This window comes from Anas acuta, unplaced genomic scaffold (assembly GCF_963932015.1).
Source record: "Anas acuta unplaced genomic scaffold, bAnaAcu1.1 SCAFFOLD_410, whole genome shotgun sequence".
NCBI classification, from domain to species: Eukaryota; Metazoa; Chordata; class Aves; order Anseriformes; family Anatidae; genus Anas; species Anas acuta.
The window spans coordinates 113-18,844 of NW_027076246.1; the positions used below are offsets into that span (position 1 = coordinate 113).

Sequence of the window (18,732 nt, forward strand, 5' to 3'; positions counted from 1 at the left end):
CACACCTAGAGGGGGGGGGGATGGAAAAACCCACAAATATGACCCCCCCGCGTCCCCCCCCACCCAAAAAAAAATAAATTGGGGGGGGGGGTCTCACCTCGATGGGGGCGCGGAGGCGGCGCTGCTCCTGCAGGCAGGCGCGGTGCTGGGTGCCCACGGCCTCGCGCGCCGCCCGCCCCCGCAGCCGCGACACCAGGCGGAGAATCTGGGGGGGGGGGGCACAAAAAAATTAGGGAACCCCCCCCTCAAATATTCCACACCCCCCCCCTTCAATATCCCATAGCCCCCCCCCAAAAATTATCCTGTAGTTACAGCCCCCAGCAGCTGCCATCCACCCCTACCCTGACCCACTGAGATGGGGGGGCCCCCCCATTGCCCCCCCCTCGTTGCCCCCCCCCGTGTACCCCCAGACCCCCCCCGTTGCCCCCCCCATCCCCATGCACCCCCTCATGGCCCCCCCATGTACCCCGAGACCCTCCCCATGTACCCCAAGAGCCCCCCCAAATTGACCCCCCCGTCCCCATGTGCCCCCCCCATTGCCACCCCCCCCCCCCAAGCCCCCTCCCCGAATAACTGGAAACCCAAGACCCCCCCCCCAAAAGAACCTGTGGATCCGGGACCTCTTCCAACCCCCCCCCCCCACCAAGGACCCCCCCCCCCCCAGGCCATTAAGGAATCCCCCAGCCACTAAGATGCCCCCCCCCCGATACTAGGACCCCCCCCAAGTCATTAAGGACCCTCCCCGGGACCCCCCCAAGATCCCCTCAGGATGTTATGGACCCCCCTGGGATATTAAGCCCCCCCCCCGGGATTTTATGCCCCCAACCCGGGATATTAAGGCCCCCCCCCCCGGGCCATTAAGCACCCCCCTCCCCAGCATTTTAATCCCCCCCCCAAAAAAAAAAATTTTAACCCCCCCCCCGGGCATTTTAACCCCTCCCCCGTCCATTAAGCCCCCCCCCTCCGGGACATTAAGGACCCCCCAGCATTTTAGCCCCCCACCCCAAAAAATTTTAACCCCCCCCCGGGCACCTTAAGCCCCCCCTCCTGGCCATTAAGGACCCCCAATCCGAATTTTAACCCCCCCCCCGGACCATTAAGCCCCCCCCAGCATTTTAACCCCCCGCCCCCAAAAATTTTAACCCCCCCCCCGGGCATTTTAAGACCCCCCCCGAACCATTAACCCCCCCATACACAAATTTTACCCCCCCCCGGGCATTTTAACCCCTCCCCCGTCCATTAAGCCCCCCCTCCCGGGCCATTAAGGACGCCCAATCCGAATTTTAACCCCCCCCCCCAAAAAAATTTAACCACCCCCGGGCATTTTAAGGCCCCCCCGGTCCATTAAGCCCCCCCCAGGGCCATTAAACCCCCCCCCCCAAGGGCCATTAAGGACCCCCAATCCCGAATTTTACCCCCCCCCGGGCCATTAAGCCCCCCCCCTCAGCATTTTAAGCCCCCCCCAAAAAATTTTTACCCCCCCCCCGGGCATTTTAAGGCCCCCCCGGTCCATTAAGCCCCCCCCCAGGGCCATTAAACCCCCCCCCAAGGGCCATTAAGGACCCCCAATCCCGAATTTTACCCCCCCCCCGGGGCATTTTAAGACCCCCCCAGGGCCATTAACCCCCCCATACACAAATTTTACCCCCCCCCGTGCATTTTAACCCCCCCCCGGGCCCACCTCGGCCTCGGTCCGTCGGGGCAGGCGGTCCCGCAGCGGCCGGGCCTGGAGCTGGGGGAGGCCGAGCGCGGCCTGGGCCCGCAGCGCCGCCAGCAGCGAGCGCTTCTCCCGCAGCGACCAGGCCGCGGACCGGGGCCTCCCCCCCGGGGCCTCCGCGAAGCGGGCCGGGAGCAGGCGGGGCCTCGGGGGAGGCTTCATGGCGCCGGGGAGCTGGCGTCAGAGCGCCGAAATGGGGGGAGAAAAGGGGAAAATGGGAAAACCGGGGGGGGAGGGGGGAGGGGGAAGGGGGAGGGGGAGGGAACGGCCCGCCCAGGATGTGGTTCGGACAGCAGGTCTACCCAGACGGGAGATATGGTTCGGACTGCAGGTCTACCCGAATGATGGATGGTGGTTCGGACAGCAAGTCTACCCAGGTGGGAGGTGGGAGATGTGGTTCGGATAGCAGGTCTACCCAGGTGGGAGATGGATGTGGTTCGGACAGCAGGTCTACCCAGGTGGGAGATGGGAGATGTGGTTAGGACAGCAGGTCTACCCAGGTGGGAAGGGATGTGGTTCGGACAGCAGGTCTACCCAGATGGGAGCTATTAGGACAGCAGGTCTACCCAATTGGGAGGTATGTGTGGTTAGGACAGCCGGTCTACCCAGTTGGGAGATGGGAGGTGTGGTTGCGACAGCAGGTCTACCTGAATGGTTGATGTGGCTCGGACAGCAGGTCTACCTAGACGGTGTGAGATGTTCGGACAGCAGGTCTACCCAGGGCTTCCGATGGGAGGCTTGATGAGGAGTGTAATTAGGGTTAGGGTTAATATCCCGAGGGGGGGAGGGAATTTGGGGAAGCCCAGGGAGGGTCCTTAATGGCTTGGGGGGGTCATAATGGCTATGGGGAGGGGGTCCTTAATTAGGGTTAGGGGTTGGAGAGAGAGAAGGTGCAGAGTCCTGTTGCGGGTGGGGTTGTATAACTCCGCAACTCCGGAGCTCGAGCCGAGCTCTCAGCACTCTCTCCCCCAGCCTGCTGTCATGCTGCTCCGCAAAGGAGCCCCACGGGAGGAGAGGGCCACCCTCAAGTGAGGATTTGCAAATGGTGCTGGCAGCGCCTCGGGTCTCCCCTCTGGTTGCAGTCCCTTCGTGCCAGCACGTGGCAATCCCAGCCCCGACTGCAAAGAGCTGGGTACATCTCCGTGTGCCCCTTGAGGAGAGCTGAGCCGTGGGAGCGTTGGCATGGGGCACCCTTGCCCAAATCGGCCATCCGGGCAGTGTCAGGACCTGAGGAGGGCTGGCTGTGGGGAGGAACAGGATCAGGCAGGGCCCGGGCCTGTGTGTGGCTGTGGAACAGCCAGTTTGAACAGGGGGGTTCTCGGCTGAGCGCTGTGCAGGGTCAGTGGCGCGCTCACAGCCCTTCTGCCTGCTCCTGCTGTGCTGCTCCCCAGCTCCCTTCCCCTGCGTTCCCTGCATGGTGGGCACAGGCTGGCTGACCCCCAGCACCGAGGACCCTCAGGGGTACTTCTCCATCAAAGTCTTGCTGTGGGTCCCTGGGTATTGCTGTACAGAAGAGCCGGACTGCTGTGCTGTCTTATTCAATATTTATTGAGGGTACAGCCTGGGGCTCAGTAACTGCCCCTGGCTGCACCCCGGGGGGGCGTCCCCCAGCCCTTGAAGGAGGGTGGTGGGGGCCGTGGGGGCGGTGTCCGTGCCCACGAGGCCTGGGGGGCGCTGGGCCCGTCGCGTGCCTTCCACTGTTGTGCCGGGCGTGGGGGCCGTGGGGGCCGTGGGGGCCGCGGAGGCCGCGGAGGCCGGGCTGGTGGCAGGCGGGCAGGTCTTCCAGGCACTGCTGGTGGCCTCTGGTGTCGGGCCTGGCTCTCAGGCCTCTCATGGTGCTCAGGCCTCCTGGATGGCCTCAAGGAGCTCTGGGCTGCCTGGGCTGCGGCGAGGCGCCTGCGGGGACAGGAATTGCTGAGGCCGTGCTGCGGCTGCGGTGCCAGGCGGGTGCGAGGCAGCGGGGTGCAGGCACCCGGCTGTACGTGAGCTGCGGGCACGCAGTGCTCTGTGCAGAATTTGGGACAACCCGTGCCCTCGGATGGGACTCGGATCCCCTCCACAACCTCGTCTCCTCCCCAGCGCCTCGCCGGCCATCCTCACCTGCCTGCTCTGCAGGTGCTGTCCCAGGAAGAAGACCTGGCCCCCGCAGAGACAGGCTTGCAAAGCTGGGCTCAGCATGGCCAGGCCCCAAAAGCCACCGTCTGCCCTTCCCCAGAGCGCCTGGCAAGGACCAGCACTCAGCTCCCTGCCTGGCCCTGGCCCTGGCCCAACAAGGTGGCAGCCTGGGCTCACTGTTCAGTGAGGTGCTGCCCATCCGCTCTTTGGGATGTGTAATTAAACACACAAGCCCTGTCTGTGCTGAAGACACGCACGCTGACAGCACGCAGGTGTGGCTGTGACACACTGACTGCCCCTCTTCAAGGCAAAGAATTTGGGAGGAGGTGAGGAGAGGGAGTGCAGGAACAACAACTCACCGATTTTTCCGCCTCCAACGAAGGATCAGCACACAGCAGGCAACTGTGCCAAGCAGGAGGGGAACCAAGAACGCTGCAGCCCCTTCTATGCAGTACCGGCGGTAGTTTGGGGGCTCTGTGGTGTTTCCCTTGTTCTCCTCATCCACACCTGGAAGAACAATTGTGGACATTGCTGTGTCCTGTGCACTCCTGGTAATTCAGGAGGGGCAGTGAGGCAGTGCCCCATCCGCACTGGCTCAGGGCATCACTGGGGCCTCAGTTCACAGGAGGGGTCCCGTTTCCCAGCGTCTGCTCCATGGGCTTCACATGGGTTTGGCTGCTGCCATGAGGTGCAAGAGCGGGTACCCGGGCAAGACCCTGCACGCGCATGCTGGTTCTGGTTGGTGACAGCGGATGGCCAAGAAACAGCCTTTACCTGGCGTGGCAGTTGCCTGCGTTGCCTTTGCTCTCTTGCCAGAGAGTGGCAGCGTGCGACTGTTTAATTTCCAGAGTACCTCCTTGGGCACTGTCTCTCTGGCTATCCCTTTAGAAAGAAAGCAGGACAGTGTGAGTATAAGGAACGGCTCCTCCTTTCCAGGATGGTGTCTCTGGAAGGTAGTGCTTCTCAAAAGACAGAGTGAAATATACCCACCAGGTGCTGCCTTCGCTAACTCCTTTATGATATCCTCTACGATGTCAGGAGATGTTGGGGAAGCTTTTCTTAAATCAGCTTTTCCCTTTCTTCTTAGAGGACCTGAACAGAAAGCAGCAAGTTCATTTTGGCACCAGTGCAATTTGGAGAACCAGGGCATAGTGTGTGAAGTCAGTGAAATGACTACCCACCCCTGCGAGACCAGCTGGGCTTCAACGCAGGAAGCAGCCGAGGGTCTGGTAAAGCCCTCCCTGGGGACACTTCTGCAAGCAAAGACCCGTGAGAAGTTTCTGTCACATCAACACCTACATCAGTAGCTCAGAAGGAGAGCATACCAGGGGTCGTGCCTGGACAGGGCACAACCTGCATCATCCTGCAGGGATGCCTGGCTGACATTTGGGCTCTGCAGCACCTCGATGCTCCTTCCTTCCGCTGACTTACCTGTTGGATTGCCCTGAGGCCCGTGGACCACATCAAGCTGAGGTGTCGAGTAGCCAGTGCCTGCGAGAACTGCTGCAATCAAACACAGAAGAGAAACATTGGCCTCGCATGGTGTGATCTACCTCCTCCTTAGTGAGCTGCAGCGACTGGAGGGGGCTCAGGCAATGATGAGGGACCCAGGCACGAGCCCAGATTTCCAAAGCCACAAAGGGGCCTGCTGAGCTGCTCCCAGATCCTCTCTCAAGGCCGTGCACAACGCCCCGCAGGGACCACGCCGACAAAGATGTGGCCCCTCAGGTCTTTCTTACGGGAAGATGTCTGCTGGGCACAAAGGAACCCCCGCGCAGGGGGAGCCTGCAGACCCCAGGAAAAATGATCACCCATGTTTGTCATGGAGCAGCCCGCTGGCCAGTGAGCAGCTGAACCCTTGCTGAGCTAGCTCAACAAAGCGTTAGCAAATAGCAAGGGAATGAACACTGACAACTTACCACCTGTGGGACCCATGCTGGCAGGCTCAGGAGCAGGATTCCACCGAGGCACTTCACCAACACTGCCTGTGGGCACAAGTGGGATCAGACACAGGGAAGGGGAGCTTCCCTTGCCTCTCGGGGCCTGCCTCCTCCTCAGTGACTGGGAGGCACTGGCAAAAGAGGTCAGGCAATGACGTGGCCCAAATAGGAAGAAAAGCCTGGGTTCTCCCCTCTCTGTGGAGAGGGGCAGGGGTGGCATCTCTCCAAGTGCAGAAATACTCAGGGCTCATTTGTGCAAGCCCCCTCAAGGCACAAACCCACTTGGAAGACCCTCAGTAAACTATTACAGCACAGTAGCCATCTTCCTTCAAGGAAGCCCCCCGGCAGGAAAAGACCCCTCAGCAGCCACGGCCCCACCGTGCCACCCTGCGCGGCTTCTGCCTCCTGCCTGCCCCCTGCCCGCGGTGCCCGCCCGGCCCTGCTGCTAGCCCGAGCCCAGCCCCGGCCCCTCCATCCAGCACCATGCCGCCCAGGCTTTGGTGTTGGCCCCGGCCCTGTCCACCCACCTGCTCGCGGGGGCCACCGTGGCCCAGCCTGGGCACCCTGGGCCACCAGCAGGAGGAAGAAGAGGCAGGCAGGGCCCATGGCTCCCCACACAACCACCTCCAGCGCTGCAGCTGCGGGTAGTGCTGCCGCCGGGGCTGGTGCACAATAATGCCTGTGGCCCGGCCCAGCATCACAATGGGGTGTCAGGACCTCACGGCCCAGCATCACCCAGAGGTGTTGTGACCTTGCAGCCCTGACGGTGTCTCGGAGAGGTGTGGTGACCTCCTGGCCCTGCAGCATCTCCCTGGCTGCCCTCCTGGGCCTCATCCTCAGCGTCGTAGCCTGCCACCACCGCCTGCACACCCCCATGTACTTCTTCCTCCTCATCCTCGCCCTCCTCGACCTGGGATCCATCTCCACCACTGTCCCCAAAGCCATGGCCAATGCCCTGTGGGACACCAGGGCCATCTCTATCAAGGGTAGAGCCTGTGCCACCGTGGCAGCAGCTGCCTGGGGCTATGGGTTCATCAATGCCCTCCTGCACACAGACGAAATGTTTTCTCTTCCTCTCCGCCCAGGCAATGCTGTGGACCAGTTCTTCTGTGAAATCCTCTCATCTACAGCATGAGAAATAAGGAGATCAAGAATCATATAAAGAAAGTGGTTTCATGGACATTTCTCAAGGGCAATAAACATCCTACCTCTCTTGACAAATGTCTGTGACAAATCTTAGTATCTGATTGCTGTCCTTTGCTTGGTTTGTCTTATTATTATACTTATTATTGTTACTATTTTTGTTCTTATTGCTACTGCTGCTTATTATCTATCATATTATAATATTTAAATATTTGTATAATATTTATAATAATATATTATAGTACAATAAAATGTGATAATTATTGCTGGTAATTATTGTTATTGCTGTTCTTATTGTTACTGCCTGATGCCTCTGCAGCCAGCTCCTTACCTGCCCTCCTGTCTGTCCTTTTCTGTACTTCTCACTGGAGATTTTCCACTGAGGTGGGGCATGGCTGAAAATGGACTTCAGTAGAGGCATCTTGGACTTAACAGAGAGCTGAGCAATGCATTTTATTTTGTAATCAAATCTCTTTTTATTATATTTTTTCCCTTCTTTTTGTTCTGGTAAGGCAGAGGAACCCTGTGTCTGTGTGCAGGCAGTGCCACAAACAAAGCAGGTGGAAATTGGTGCAGAAACATCCAGTGGCAGCCTTGGGTGGGAAAAGCTGTGATTTTAACAGGACTGATGGAAATCCCCGGTGACTGATAAGAGAAATGGCATATGGGGGGGCTGGGGTGAAGACTGCCTATCCAGTGTCTGACAAAAAAAAGATCTTGTTTTTCCTACATATCCAGATTTCATCATGTAACACTCTGGATCACTATGAATTGGAGATGCTTGAGATTGCATATTCCCTAAGTGGAAAAAAAATAAAGAAAAAGGAAAATAGAAGAAAACTTCTTGTTCTTTATTTTGGAAATCTTCTCGGTTAGACTATAGTCATGGTTTCTCTCTAATCAACCCCACAAGAGCAGAACGAGGCTAAGTTATGCAGAGGTTATCTTGTTAAGGCATTGTGCATTTTCATGCACTCTCTGGTGCCAAGTTCCTGAACTGCAGCTGCTGAAGGAAGATTGAAGAAGCCTCTGAAGAAGGCAGGAACAAACCTCCACGTTAGTGGCTTCCCTGAGGGCCTCCACTGATGATGAAGCCATGAAGGGATGCGCTCTGAAACTGGATTACACTGGAAAGAGGCAAGGAGGCTGCAAGTCTTTGGAGAAGCATGTCCCCTTATCCCTGCTGGTTGCAAAGACAACAGTCATAGATGAGCAAAGACATCTTTATTGCTGGGGGAGTCTTCTGGGGATTTGCCACAGCTTGTGAGTTCTGCACTACTTGCCCATTTTTTTTTCTCAAAGACCTCCTAATGCTCCCCAGCCCGCTAAGATATCCCAGCCCCATGCTTCCTTCCTGAATTTAACTCTCTGCCCTAGAAATGAACTCCACACCCTCTTTTGAAGCCATCACCACAGGAATCAAAGAATCGTAGAAATCATAGAAATGTAGAAATACCAGAATCATCGGAATAGAATCGTAGAATCATAAAAAACATAGAAATAATAGAATGATAGAAATCATAGAATCATTTGAGTTGGAAAAGACCTCCAAGATCAAGTCAAATCGTTAACCTAGCCATGCCAAGTGTACCTGCAAACCGCGTCCCTAAGATGTAGCTGCAAAACCCCAGAGATTGTAGAAATGTGAAGAGAGCACCCAAGCATCCCAAGGAGTGGCTGGACATCTGTCTACCATCAGAAGCAGAGAACGAACAAAATTCGGTGGCTTTGCTTGCGTGCACAGCTTTGCTTCACTTATTAAACGGCCTTTATACAACCCGTGAGTTTATCTAAAAAAATAAAAAGGTTATTTTTTTGCCCATACGATTCTCTCCCCTAGCCCTGTTGGGGATGGGGGGGGGGAGCCACATCAGCCCACCTTGGAGGACAAGGACCACTGCAGGTCCAGGGGTCGTATCCCACAGGCAAAGCCCCAGATGAAGCACATGCAGACACAAACTCGTAAAGCAAGCAATTGTTACGCAAATTATGCACATCAATTACCATAACAGAGTTCAGTTTCTTTTCCTGCTGCAGTTTTGCTGACTCCTTCTCATTCAAGGGTTTCCTGCTGAGCTGTGATGAAGGGAGGTCACACCAAGTGTTCTGAGCAACTGCCAGAGGGAGGGGAACCAGGGGAAAATCCCTGGAGGAGACAGGCAAAGCCCCTGAGCTAGGAGATGTAAGTCCTGGGGGTGCAAGGGGTTGGAGAAAGGAGGGGGCTTTGTGGGGTGGGCAGAGGATCTGGGGACAGGCAGAGGAAGGGCATGCAGGGACAGACAGAAGGGTTTGGGAGGGCTGGAAGAAATTTGGGGAAGGGCCCCCAGCCTGCAAGCAGCCCTCAAACAGTGCCCCAACACCCAACGGAGTTTAAGGGAAGCCTCCTCCCTCCTAATTAGTTGTGGTTGGCGCTGGGTAATTAGGAGAAAGCACGGATGGGGTGGAGCAAAGGAAGCCTGGACCTCGGCACTTTGAGCACTCGCTGCTGGCTCACGTCGAGCTTCTCACCCACCAGACCCTTGGCCTCGTTGAACCCCATTAGGTTCACGTGGGCCCAAATCTCCAGCTTGTCCAGGGCCCTTTGGGGGTCATCCCTTCCTTCTGGTGCAGGCACTGCACAGCTTGGTGTCATCTTCAGACTTGGCTGTCTTGGATCACCTCTTTGTCCTGCACGTGCCTTGGCATTGCTTCCAGCAGGATTTTCCATGATCTTGCCGGGCACAGAGGCGAGGCTCGCCCGTCTGTAGTTCCCCAGGTCCTCCTTTCTACCCTTTTTTAAAAAAGGAGTGATGTTTCCTTTTTTTTTTTTTTCCAGTCACCAGGGACTCATCCGACTGCCAGGACTTTTCAAATACGATGGAGAGAGGCTCGGCGACTCCATCAGCCATTTCTCATCACTCCCTTTCCATCTTCCCAAGAGGGAGAAAGGGAAGGAAGGAGGAGAGAAACTGCCAAAGCCAAGCGATGGGTTTGGGACAAATGCACAAAACCCATGGGTTACGGGCAGCACGCTCCCTCCCTTCTATCGATGCTTCCTCATCCACTGCTGGCTGCCAAGGGCTGAAGGCACGGCAGAAAGAGGCTGGAGGGGAAGGAAGGCTGCGAGGTGGAGATAAGGCTGCAGAGGACAGGAGAGAGTGGTTCCTCCAGCCTCATATCCCACAGCCGCACACATGCCCCAAATATCCACCATTCACTCCTTAACCCCCCACCCCAATATCCCCCCGGTTCCCCATATGCCACCCCCAGGGGTTCAAATGCCACCCCCACATTTTCTGGTTCCCAGTCTCTGCATTTCCAGCATCCTCCTACTGCAGCCCCACAGCTCCCACATATATGGGATATGGGACATTCCCCTCCAAAATCCCAAACGCCAGAGCCCCCAGTCACCCACCCCACCTGCAGCAGCTCTCCCACCCCTCCCTGGATGCCCTAACACACCGGGACAACCCAGGCGAGGTGACAGTGGTGGCCATCCAATTAATGACACACACGAGGGCTCGTGCTGCTTTGGGGACTCTCCTTCCACCTTTTTTCTTCTCCTTCGCCTCTCCAACCTGCTCTTCCCACTGTTGTGCCCTCCTGGATGCTCCTGGCATCCCTTTTCTTCCCCATCCCTCTCTCACTCTGTCTCAGCCTCTGTCCATGCTTTCATTTTTTCACTCCGTTTCATTTTTTCTCTCCATTTCTTTTCTCACCCTTTATCACTCTTTTTTTTTTTTTTTTTTTTTCTCACAATTTCCATTTTTATTCCTGGTCTTCCATCATTTTCTCTTTCACAACCACCCTTCCCAACAACGTCGGTGTCTCCTCCCTCCCCTTTACCACGTGAAATGTCCCTTTTCTACTTCTTTCGTCCTCCCAGGAACCGATTCTTGCTTTCTTTTCCCACAGCTGAGCACTCGTTTGGCTGCACACCAGTCTTTTGGGATGTCTTCAGCAGGGAGCAGTCTTTAGGGGGTGGAATCGCCCACAGCACCTTCCTCTCCTTAGTGTTCCTCGTACTTATTATCCTCCTGAAGGATGTATGGGGATCTGGCGTCCAGCTGGGAGATCCCAGCAGGGCTGGCTCCACACAGAAACGAAGCATCTGCGGGAAGGAGTGAGGTGGGTGGTGGGGAGCCCGAAAGTGGGGCAATTCCCCTCTCAGCTCAGGGTGTACCTTTGCTTCTCCCCCGGGCCCAGAAGAAGAGGAGGATGAGGCTGTTGATGGTGAGGAAGCAGCCACCCACAACCAGGAGCCGCAGAAGAAAGAAGCAGCTCTTGCCTGCAAGAGGGAGGACAGGTTAGGAGATGTAGACACAGTTCATGCATGCTCGGGGAGGATGTGAGCATCGTTCTGCCACCTTCTCTCTTTCCCTTTCCCTACCCCTCCTTCTCCAGGCATTCTGCTCAGGTCCTGAGTGCCAAACACCCAAATACCTTCCCCACTTGCTTGGCTCTGCAGGAGGCACTCAAAAAATTCAGGATGATGGCCAAGGAGAGGCTGCTGAGCCATAAGGGTGGGCAGAGGGATGCTTGATACTTGTTTGGAGTGGTTGGGGTGATGGAAGGGCTGAGAGGGAGGGAGAGGTGGGTGAAAGGCTGGGGGGGCTACGTCATGGATGGAAGGATGGATAGAGCAGCTGCCTGGTGCAAGAATCAGCTGGTTTGGAGAGGAATGTACAGGGACTGAAATTGAATAGTTTCAGGGAAAAGTGGAGAGAGGGAGGGACAGACGGATGGACAGACGGAGAGAGGGACGGTTTAATGGGTTGGTAACTGGATGGATGGGTGGATGGATGGATGGATGGATGGATGGATGGATGGATGGATGGATGGATGGATGGATGGATGGATGGATGGAGTGACAGATCATTAGGTGAGTGGATGGATGGCCAGCTCACCTTTCTTTGGGGGATTTACACTGATAGACACGGCTTGGCTTGTGAAGGAGGGGATCCACCTCTCAGGCTTTTTTTCCTCATACTTGCAGGTAAAGTTTCCACTGTGTTGGGGACCAGCACGTGGGAATTGCAGGACCATGGAAGTCCTTAAACTGCCCCCATGATCTGCTGCATTGTCCTCGGAGCCTTCTGCCACAGGGAGGACCTCTTGGCCATCCCTGTAGAAGTGAAACCTCCGTATGGTGACATTTCCAGGGGCCTTACAGATGATGCTTAGGAGTTCTCCTGCCATCACCTCTCCCTGTGGGGACTCCACCATCAGCAGGGGCTGGGGAAGGTGGTCTGAGAAAAGGGGAGGAATAAATGGAGACGTAAAAGGGGAGGAATAAATGGAGACGTAAAAGGGGAGGAATAAATGGAGACATAGCAATAAGGACAGCACAAACAGGTCTCCAGATTTGGGGGATGGGCTGGGTTAAACCACAAAGCCCACCAGTCCTACTGGGAGACTTCCAGATGAGGAGCTGTAGCTGATCCCCACGTTTGGGCATCTGAACAGTTCTCAGAGAGGAGCGATAAAGCAGAGAGCAAGATAAAGAAATCACACAGCTCACCTCCAATCTTGATCACCAGTTCTGCACTGGTTGGGGATGTGAGCTGCTTCGGACCTTGCCCGATGGAATATCTGCAGAGATGTGGCCCCCTGTTTTGCATTCGGGAGAGGACGAACTCAAACGTGTAGTTATTCGTCGAGCTGAATCCTGAATTTGCCCAGCCACCGTCGCCAAAAATTTGGTACATCAGCCTCCCAGTGATGTTGCGGGGAGTGGTGCACACCAGCGTGACAACATCTCCGAAGAAATATTCCTTCTGTCCCTGCAGCACCCAGAGGGTCGGGGCAGGGACTGCGGCTGGTGGATAGAGAGGGAAACAGGCAGGGGGGACAGAGGTGAGGTGCGAGGAGCAGAGGCAGGAGGGACTAACTCCACGCAAATAAAAGAAACTGGCTTGCATTTCAAGGAATACAATAAAGCACAGAGGGGACCTCATAAAGCAGAAATGTCTCTGGGCTGTGACTCATTTTATCTCCTTGTGATTCAGCACAAGGTTGCGTCCTGCTGAGGGAAGTGATGAAAGAAAGGAGACTGCAAAAACCCTTCCCACACCCTGGGCAGCTTTGTCATGCCAGCCAAAATGTCCTTCATGTCCTTTCAAGCAAATTATTTTTATTTTTTTTCTGCAACTTGGTAATTTATGAAAATAGGAAATGGGGAAGGGGGGTTGGAAGAGGCTAAGGGAGAAGGGTAAAACCCATCGCTGATGCTCCTCCACAGCAGTCATTGGAAAAAAGCGTTTGGCCTCCACCAAACCCTACCAAAATACCATCGTCCCACACCCAAACTGGGAGGAGCAGGTGTGGGAAGGAGAGGGCCGGGAAGGGGTTGGGTCTCGAGGGGTTTCCACTCATCAGCAGGGTGCTGACACGAGGCAGGACTTCAACAAAGTGAGATAAAGAAAAAGCCCCAGCACCCAATTTCACCACTGGGCTCTTATGGGGAGGGGGAATGAGGCTGAGGGTCCCCCAGAAAGTCACACCTGTGGGACCCCAAATCCAGCCGTGCCCCCAGCAGCTCAGCCCCTGTTTAAGGAGACCCCAGAGGAGTTACCTTCCTTGGAGACCATCTGGCAGGGCACGAGATGCACGGTGGCTGGAAGAGAAGAGGGAGAAGGTCTGAGTGTGAGAGCAAAGTGAGGAATGGGAATTACATGGTGGGGACATCTAATAGGGGAAGGGAAGGGAAGGGAAGGGAAAGGGGAAGGGAAGGAAGGGAAGGGAAGGGAAGGGAAGGAAGGGAAGGGAAGGGAAGGGAAGGGAAGGGAAGGGAAGGGAAGGGAAGGGAAGGGAAGGAAGGGAAGGGAAGGGAAGGGAAGGGAAGGGAAGGGAAGGGAAGGGAAGGGAAGGGAAGGGAAGGGAAGGGAAGGGAAGGGAAGGGAAGGGAAGGGAAGGGAAGGGAAGGGAAGGGGAAAGGGAAGGGAAGGGAAGGGAAGGAGGAAGGAAGGGAAGGGAAGGGAAGGAAGGGAAGGGAAGGGAAGGGAAGGGAAGGGAAGGGAAGGGAAGGGAAGGGAAGGGAAGGGAAGGGAAGGGAAGGGAAGGGAAGGAAGGGAAGGGAAGGAAGGGAAGGAAGGGAAGGGAAGGGAAGGAAGGGAAGGGAAGGGAAGGGAAGGGAAGGGAAGGGAAGGGAAGGGAAGGGAAGGGAAGGGAAGGGAAGGGAAGGAAGGGAAGGGAAGGGAAGGGAAGGGAAGGGAAGGGAAGGGAAGGGAAGGGAAGGGAAGGGAAGGGAAGGGAAGGGAGGGAAGGGAAGGGAAGGGAAGGGAAGGGAAGGGAAGGGAAGGGAAGAGAAGAGAAGAGAAGAGAAGAGAAGAGAAGAGAAGAGAAGAGAAGAGAAGAGAAGAGAAGAGAAGAGAAGAGAAGAGAAGAGAGAGAAGAGAAGAGAAGAGAAGAGAAGAGAAGAGAAGAGAAGAGAAGAGAAGAGAAGAGAAGAGAAGAGAAGAGAAGAGAAGAGAAGAGAAGAGAAGAGAAGAGAAGAGAAGAGAAGAGGCAAAGTGGACACATGGGGACTCACTGAGGAAGATCACGAGGCGGGGGGCAATCATGTCAGTGCGGTCCAGGGGGTGCTGAGGGCTCTGAGCTGGCTGCCCGGGAGCGGGACGCGCTGTCTGGTTGCTCCGTGCTGCTCTCTCCATCGGTCTGACTTGAGCCCGGGGCTCACGGGGGGAGGAAGAGGAAGTGCTGCAGAAATAAATGGAAGCCACGAACCACATCCGAGAATCGTGAGGGAACCTTACACCCCTAATTCTGTGTTTTTCTGTGTTGTCATCATGTTTTTAGATGGCATTTCTCCCTGCGTGCTCTCAGTCCTTCCTTTGGGCACTCTCTGTGCCCCACGAACCATAGTCTACCTCATCAATACCTTAGGCTGGGGGACAGAAGGTGGCTTTTATCTACTGTCTCCTGCCTTGGACATCTTCCTCATGATAGGTGACAAGCGGAGCAAGAGGAGCAAGATCCCTTGCTCTTGTTCCATGCAGGGGGGTGGACAAGATGACCTCCAGAGGACCCTTCAAACCAGTCTGGGAGTGTTGGCTTAGGAAGACCCTGAGGATGAGGAGGGTGACTGAAATTGTCCTGCACTGGGGAGACAGGAGCAGGGATGAAACACGGTGATGGCCTTGACCATTTATTTTCCACAATAGGAAGCATTTTAAGGGAATGCAGGTGGGATGTAAGGGGTGGCCTTCACTTATCACCGTTGGAGTAGTATCCACTCCCAGGAAAGCAAAAGGAGGCCCTCGAGGGGAAAAGCTGGAAGTTACCCTTCACAACACCGCTGAGGAAGGACCAAATCCACTGCGCCTCCACTTATCTCCTCTGTAGCCTCAGGTACAGGTCCCCATGCCATTTTCCTACAGTGCTGGGTCATTAGTGCTGAGCGATGGTGGTCTCAGGATCTTCTGCCTAACTAACCTGATTTCCTTTTATGATAAGATCACCCGTATGGTAGACCAAGGGAAACCAGCTGATGTGATTTTTTTGGACTTCAGCAAGGCTTTTGACACGGTTTCCCATAGGATCCTACTGGACAAAATGTCCACCATACAGCTAAATAAAAACATCATACGATGGGTGAGCAATTGGCTAACGGGCAGGGCCCAAAGGGTTATGGTGAATGGTGCTGCGTCAGGCTGGTGGGCGGTCACCAGTGGGGTCCCTCAAGGCTCCATTTTAGGGCCGGTACTTTTCAATATTTTTATAAACGATCTGGATGTAGGAATAGAAGGTATTTTGAGCAAGTTTGCCGATGACACCAAACTTGGAGGAGTTGTGGACTCTGTTGAGGGTGGAAAGGCCTTGCAGAGGGATCTGGATAGGTTGGAGAGCTGGGCGATCACCAACCACATGAAGTTCAAGAAGAGCAAGTGCCGGGTCCTGCACCTGGGACGGGGAAACCCTGGCTGCACGTACAGACTGGGCGATGAGACGCTGGAGAGCAGCCTAGAAGAGAGGGATCTGGGGGTCGTGGTAGACAGCAAGTTGAATATGAGCCAGCAGTGTGCCCTGGCAGCCAGGAGGGCCAACTGTGTCCTGGGGTGCATCAAGCACGGCATCGCTAGTAGGTCGAGGGAGGTGATTGTCCCGCTCTACTCTGCGCTGGTGCGGCCTCACCTCGAGTACTGTGTGCAGTTCTGGGCACCACAGTATAAAAAGGACATGAAACTGCTGGAGAGTGTCCAGAGGAGGGCTACGAAGATGGTGAAAGGCCTGGAGGGGAAGACGTACGAGGAACGGCTGAGGGCACTGGGCCTGTTCAGCCTGGAGAAGAGGAGGCTGAGGGGAGACCTCATCGCAGTCTACAACTTCCTCGTAAGGGGGGTGTCGAGAGGCAGGAGACCTTTTCTCCATTAACACCAGCGACAGGACCCGCGGGAATGGAGTTAAGCTGAGGCAGGGGAAGTTTAGGCTGGACATCAGGAAGGGGGTTCTTCACAGAGAGAGTGGTTGCACACTGGAACAGGCTCCCCAGGGAAGTGGTCACTGCACCGAGCCTGACTGAATTTAAGAAGAGATTGGACTGTGCACTTAGTCACATGGTCTGAACTTGGGTAGACCTGTGCGGTGTCAAGAGTTGGACTTGATGATCCTTAAGGGTCCCTTCCAACTCAGGATATTCTATGATTCTATGATTCCCTGCAGAAGTGAAACAATCACTGCCTTGTTTACAGGAGCTGTGGAAGAGGAAGAGGTGGCAGCCCTCCCCTGTGACTCCAGACAAAATGTTCAGACCAAGCGTGGGACTGGATGGTGAAAAAGAAAAGCAAATAGATACCTTTAGGGTTCTGTTCTTCCTTCCTCTTTTAACCACCTAGGTTTCAATGACACATATCTAGGTCTTGAAAAGCATCTGTAAAGAGAACTAAGCCTGGTGACCTCAGAACAAGGTTTTTCAAGAAAAATGAATGCTGCTGTCACTGTGCTTCGTTAAATTCAGGTTAATGGAAGGCCTGAGACCTGGAGGAAAGTATCTGTGGATAGAGAGAGGTGTGATGGAAGAACAGAGCTGTCCAGGACAGTGGAGAGAGAGCCCTACTGATGTGTAGCTTACCTGTAATCCTGATGGCTTTGCTCTTCACAGACCAGACTGCTCTGAACCCACTGATTATGGTGTCGGTGCACGTGTGTGGTCCACCACCCTTTGGCTCTGTGATGCTGAAGCTGCAGGTACAGGTCCAAATGTCCACATTTCTGTTCCCTTGGATCAGAAAACGACAAATCAGGAGGAGAGAGCGTGCACAGTGAGCTCATCATTCTTTTTGTGTGTTCAGAGAGTGCAGAAAGGCCTGGGAAGGAAGTTAGGCATACAATTTATAGGAAGATAGCCTTGTTCACCAGGGATCAGAGCAGAAATCCCTGTCCTTGGGACCACTTGGTGCACGCATACTGGATCAGACATTTGAGGGATGGGTAAACTCAGCTTGCAGGAGCTGCCTTGATACAGAGCTCTCTCCCTGTATGACTCATTAATTTGCTGGCAGAGAACAAGCTGTTGTGTTGCTTGCATCAGCACAAACTCCAGCCCTCTGACACTTTAAAAAAAAAAAACAACAAAAACAACACAGAAGAAGAACAGTAATGAAAACCAGAAGTTTTCTTGCACTGCGACTTCTGTTTTTTTCTCAGGGTGGACGAGAGATAAGAAATCAGCTCTAAGTCCCACAAAAGTCCCACAGCTCCATCCTGTGCCAGCCCCTAGCTGCACAACAAGCTCTTGCACAATTTATTTTTTTTATTTTTTTATTTTTTTTTTTTATCTGCATTTAAAGCTTGAAACCAGATAGGTTAATTCCAGTTCCTCAAAGACAGAGCTACTTGTGACTAACACTCACAGTCCTCGAACTGAGGTCAGACCTCTGGGACATAAGCAAGAACTGTAAGGTCGAGGGGAACAGGTCTTCTGCACCTTCTGCTGTGGTTTCACACCAACAGGCAGCCAAAGGCCATCACAACCCTTCTCTCGCTCCTCCTCAAGGGGGAAGGGGGAGAAAATACGATGAAAAAAGGGCTCAAGGGTTGAGATAAGAACAGGGAAATCACTCAACAATCATTACGGGCAGAACAGACTCAGCGTAGTGGAGATCAGTGTAACTGATTGCAACAGAATGGAGTACTGTGAAAGTAAAAAAAGCAAAAAAAACACCCTCCCCACTTCCCCAGCACCCACTTCTACTTCTTCACCCCGAGCAGCTCAGGGGAATGGGGAATTGGGGCTGTGGTTAGCACAGAAAACCTCATCACCTGCCGTGGTCAGCGCAGAGCACGTCATCATCGCCTCCAACGTGGGGTCCCTCTCAGGGGATGCCTCCTTACCAAACTGATCCTGTGGGGGCTCTTCTTCCCATGGAAATCTTCCATGGGAAGGCCAAATCTTCCCATGGAAGGCCAAAAATTAGCAGCATTTGTAAAGAGGGAGATTTGAAATCAAGCAGAGTTTTAACGTGTAGCAGCATGCTGTTGTGCCTGAGCTGAGGTGGCATTGTCATCTCCCCCATAACATCCTCATCTCCCCCATAACATCCTCATCTCCCCCATAACATCCTCATCTCCCCCGTAACATCCTCATCTCCCCCGTAACATCCTCATCATCTCCCCCATATCATCATCACCCCCACACTATATATAACTCAGAGGAAGATGAGAACTCACCGGGCTCCAGTGCTGCTCTCTAACACTTGTGTTTTCCCCAGGCTGAGCTCGGGGGACATCACAGGGTTAAATCCCAGCTTCGCCTTCCCCAGCTGCAGAATGGTTTAAAATAAAAAAATAAAAAATAAATTAAAATAATAAGAGAAGAGAAGAGAAGAGAAGAGAAGAGAA

At 54.5% G+C, this 18,732-nt stretch overlaps 1 protein-coding gene and 1 long non-coding RNA gene across 3 annotated transcripts; both read right to left on the reverse strand.

The window, feature by feature from the left end:
* Positions 1–3,249: 3,249 nt before the first annotated feature.
* On the reverse strand, positions 3,250–4,387 carry LOC137849142 (uncharacterized). The gene is made up of 2 exons (XR_011091738.1): positions 4,192–4,387; positions 3,250–3,613 (listed from the first exon to the last, which is right to left on the reverse strand). It is a non-coding gene; the product is annotated as an uncharacterized lncRNA (long non-coding RNA).
* Positions 4,388–7,436: 3,049 nt separating this feature from the next.
* On the reverse strand, positions 7,437–17,501 carry LOC137849141 (uncharacterized). Of its 2 annotated transcripts, XM_068668630.1 has the most exons (9): positions 16,964–17,501; positions 16,687–16,762; positions 15,177–15,315; positions 14,426–14,592; positions 13,469–13,510; positions 12,416–12,712; positions 11,802–12,143; positions 11,078–11,182; positions 7,441–11,005 (listed from the first exon to the last, which is right to left on the reverse strand). In XM_068668630.1, the coding sequence occupies exons 3-9, from the start codon at positions 15,281–15,283 to the stop codon at positions 10,905–10,907; spliced, it is 1,161 nt and encodes a 386-aa protein (XP_068524731.1). In that variant the 5' UTR covers positions 15,284–15,315; positions 16,687–16,762; positions 16,964–17,501; the 3' UTR covers positions 7,441–10,904. The 2 variants fall into 2 exon arrangements, with proteins under 2 accessions (XP_068524732.1, XP_068524731.1); XM_068668631.1 differs by lacking the exons at positions 11,802–12,143; positions 16,687–16,762; positions 16,964–17,501 and having other exon boundaries at positions 7,437–11,005; positions 15,177–15,312.
* Positions 17,502–18,732: the final 1,231 nt, after the last annotated feature.

Excerpts from the sequence above, each read along its gene's own strand:
- LOC137849141 (XM_068668630.1), bottom strand. The coding sequence starts at position 15,283 with ATGACCCAGCACTGTAGGAAAATGGCATGGGGACCTGTACCTGAGGCT. Across the intron at positions 14,593-15,176 it reads CCTCAGCGGTGTTGTGAAGG|CACTTCCTCTTCCTCCCCCC; the intron begins GTAACTTCCAGC and ends TTATTTCTGCAG. Across the intron at positions 12,144-12,415 it reads ACTGGTGATCAAGATTGGAG|ACCACCTTCCCCAGCCCCTG; the intron begins GTGAGCTGTGTG and ends CCCTTTTCTCAG.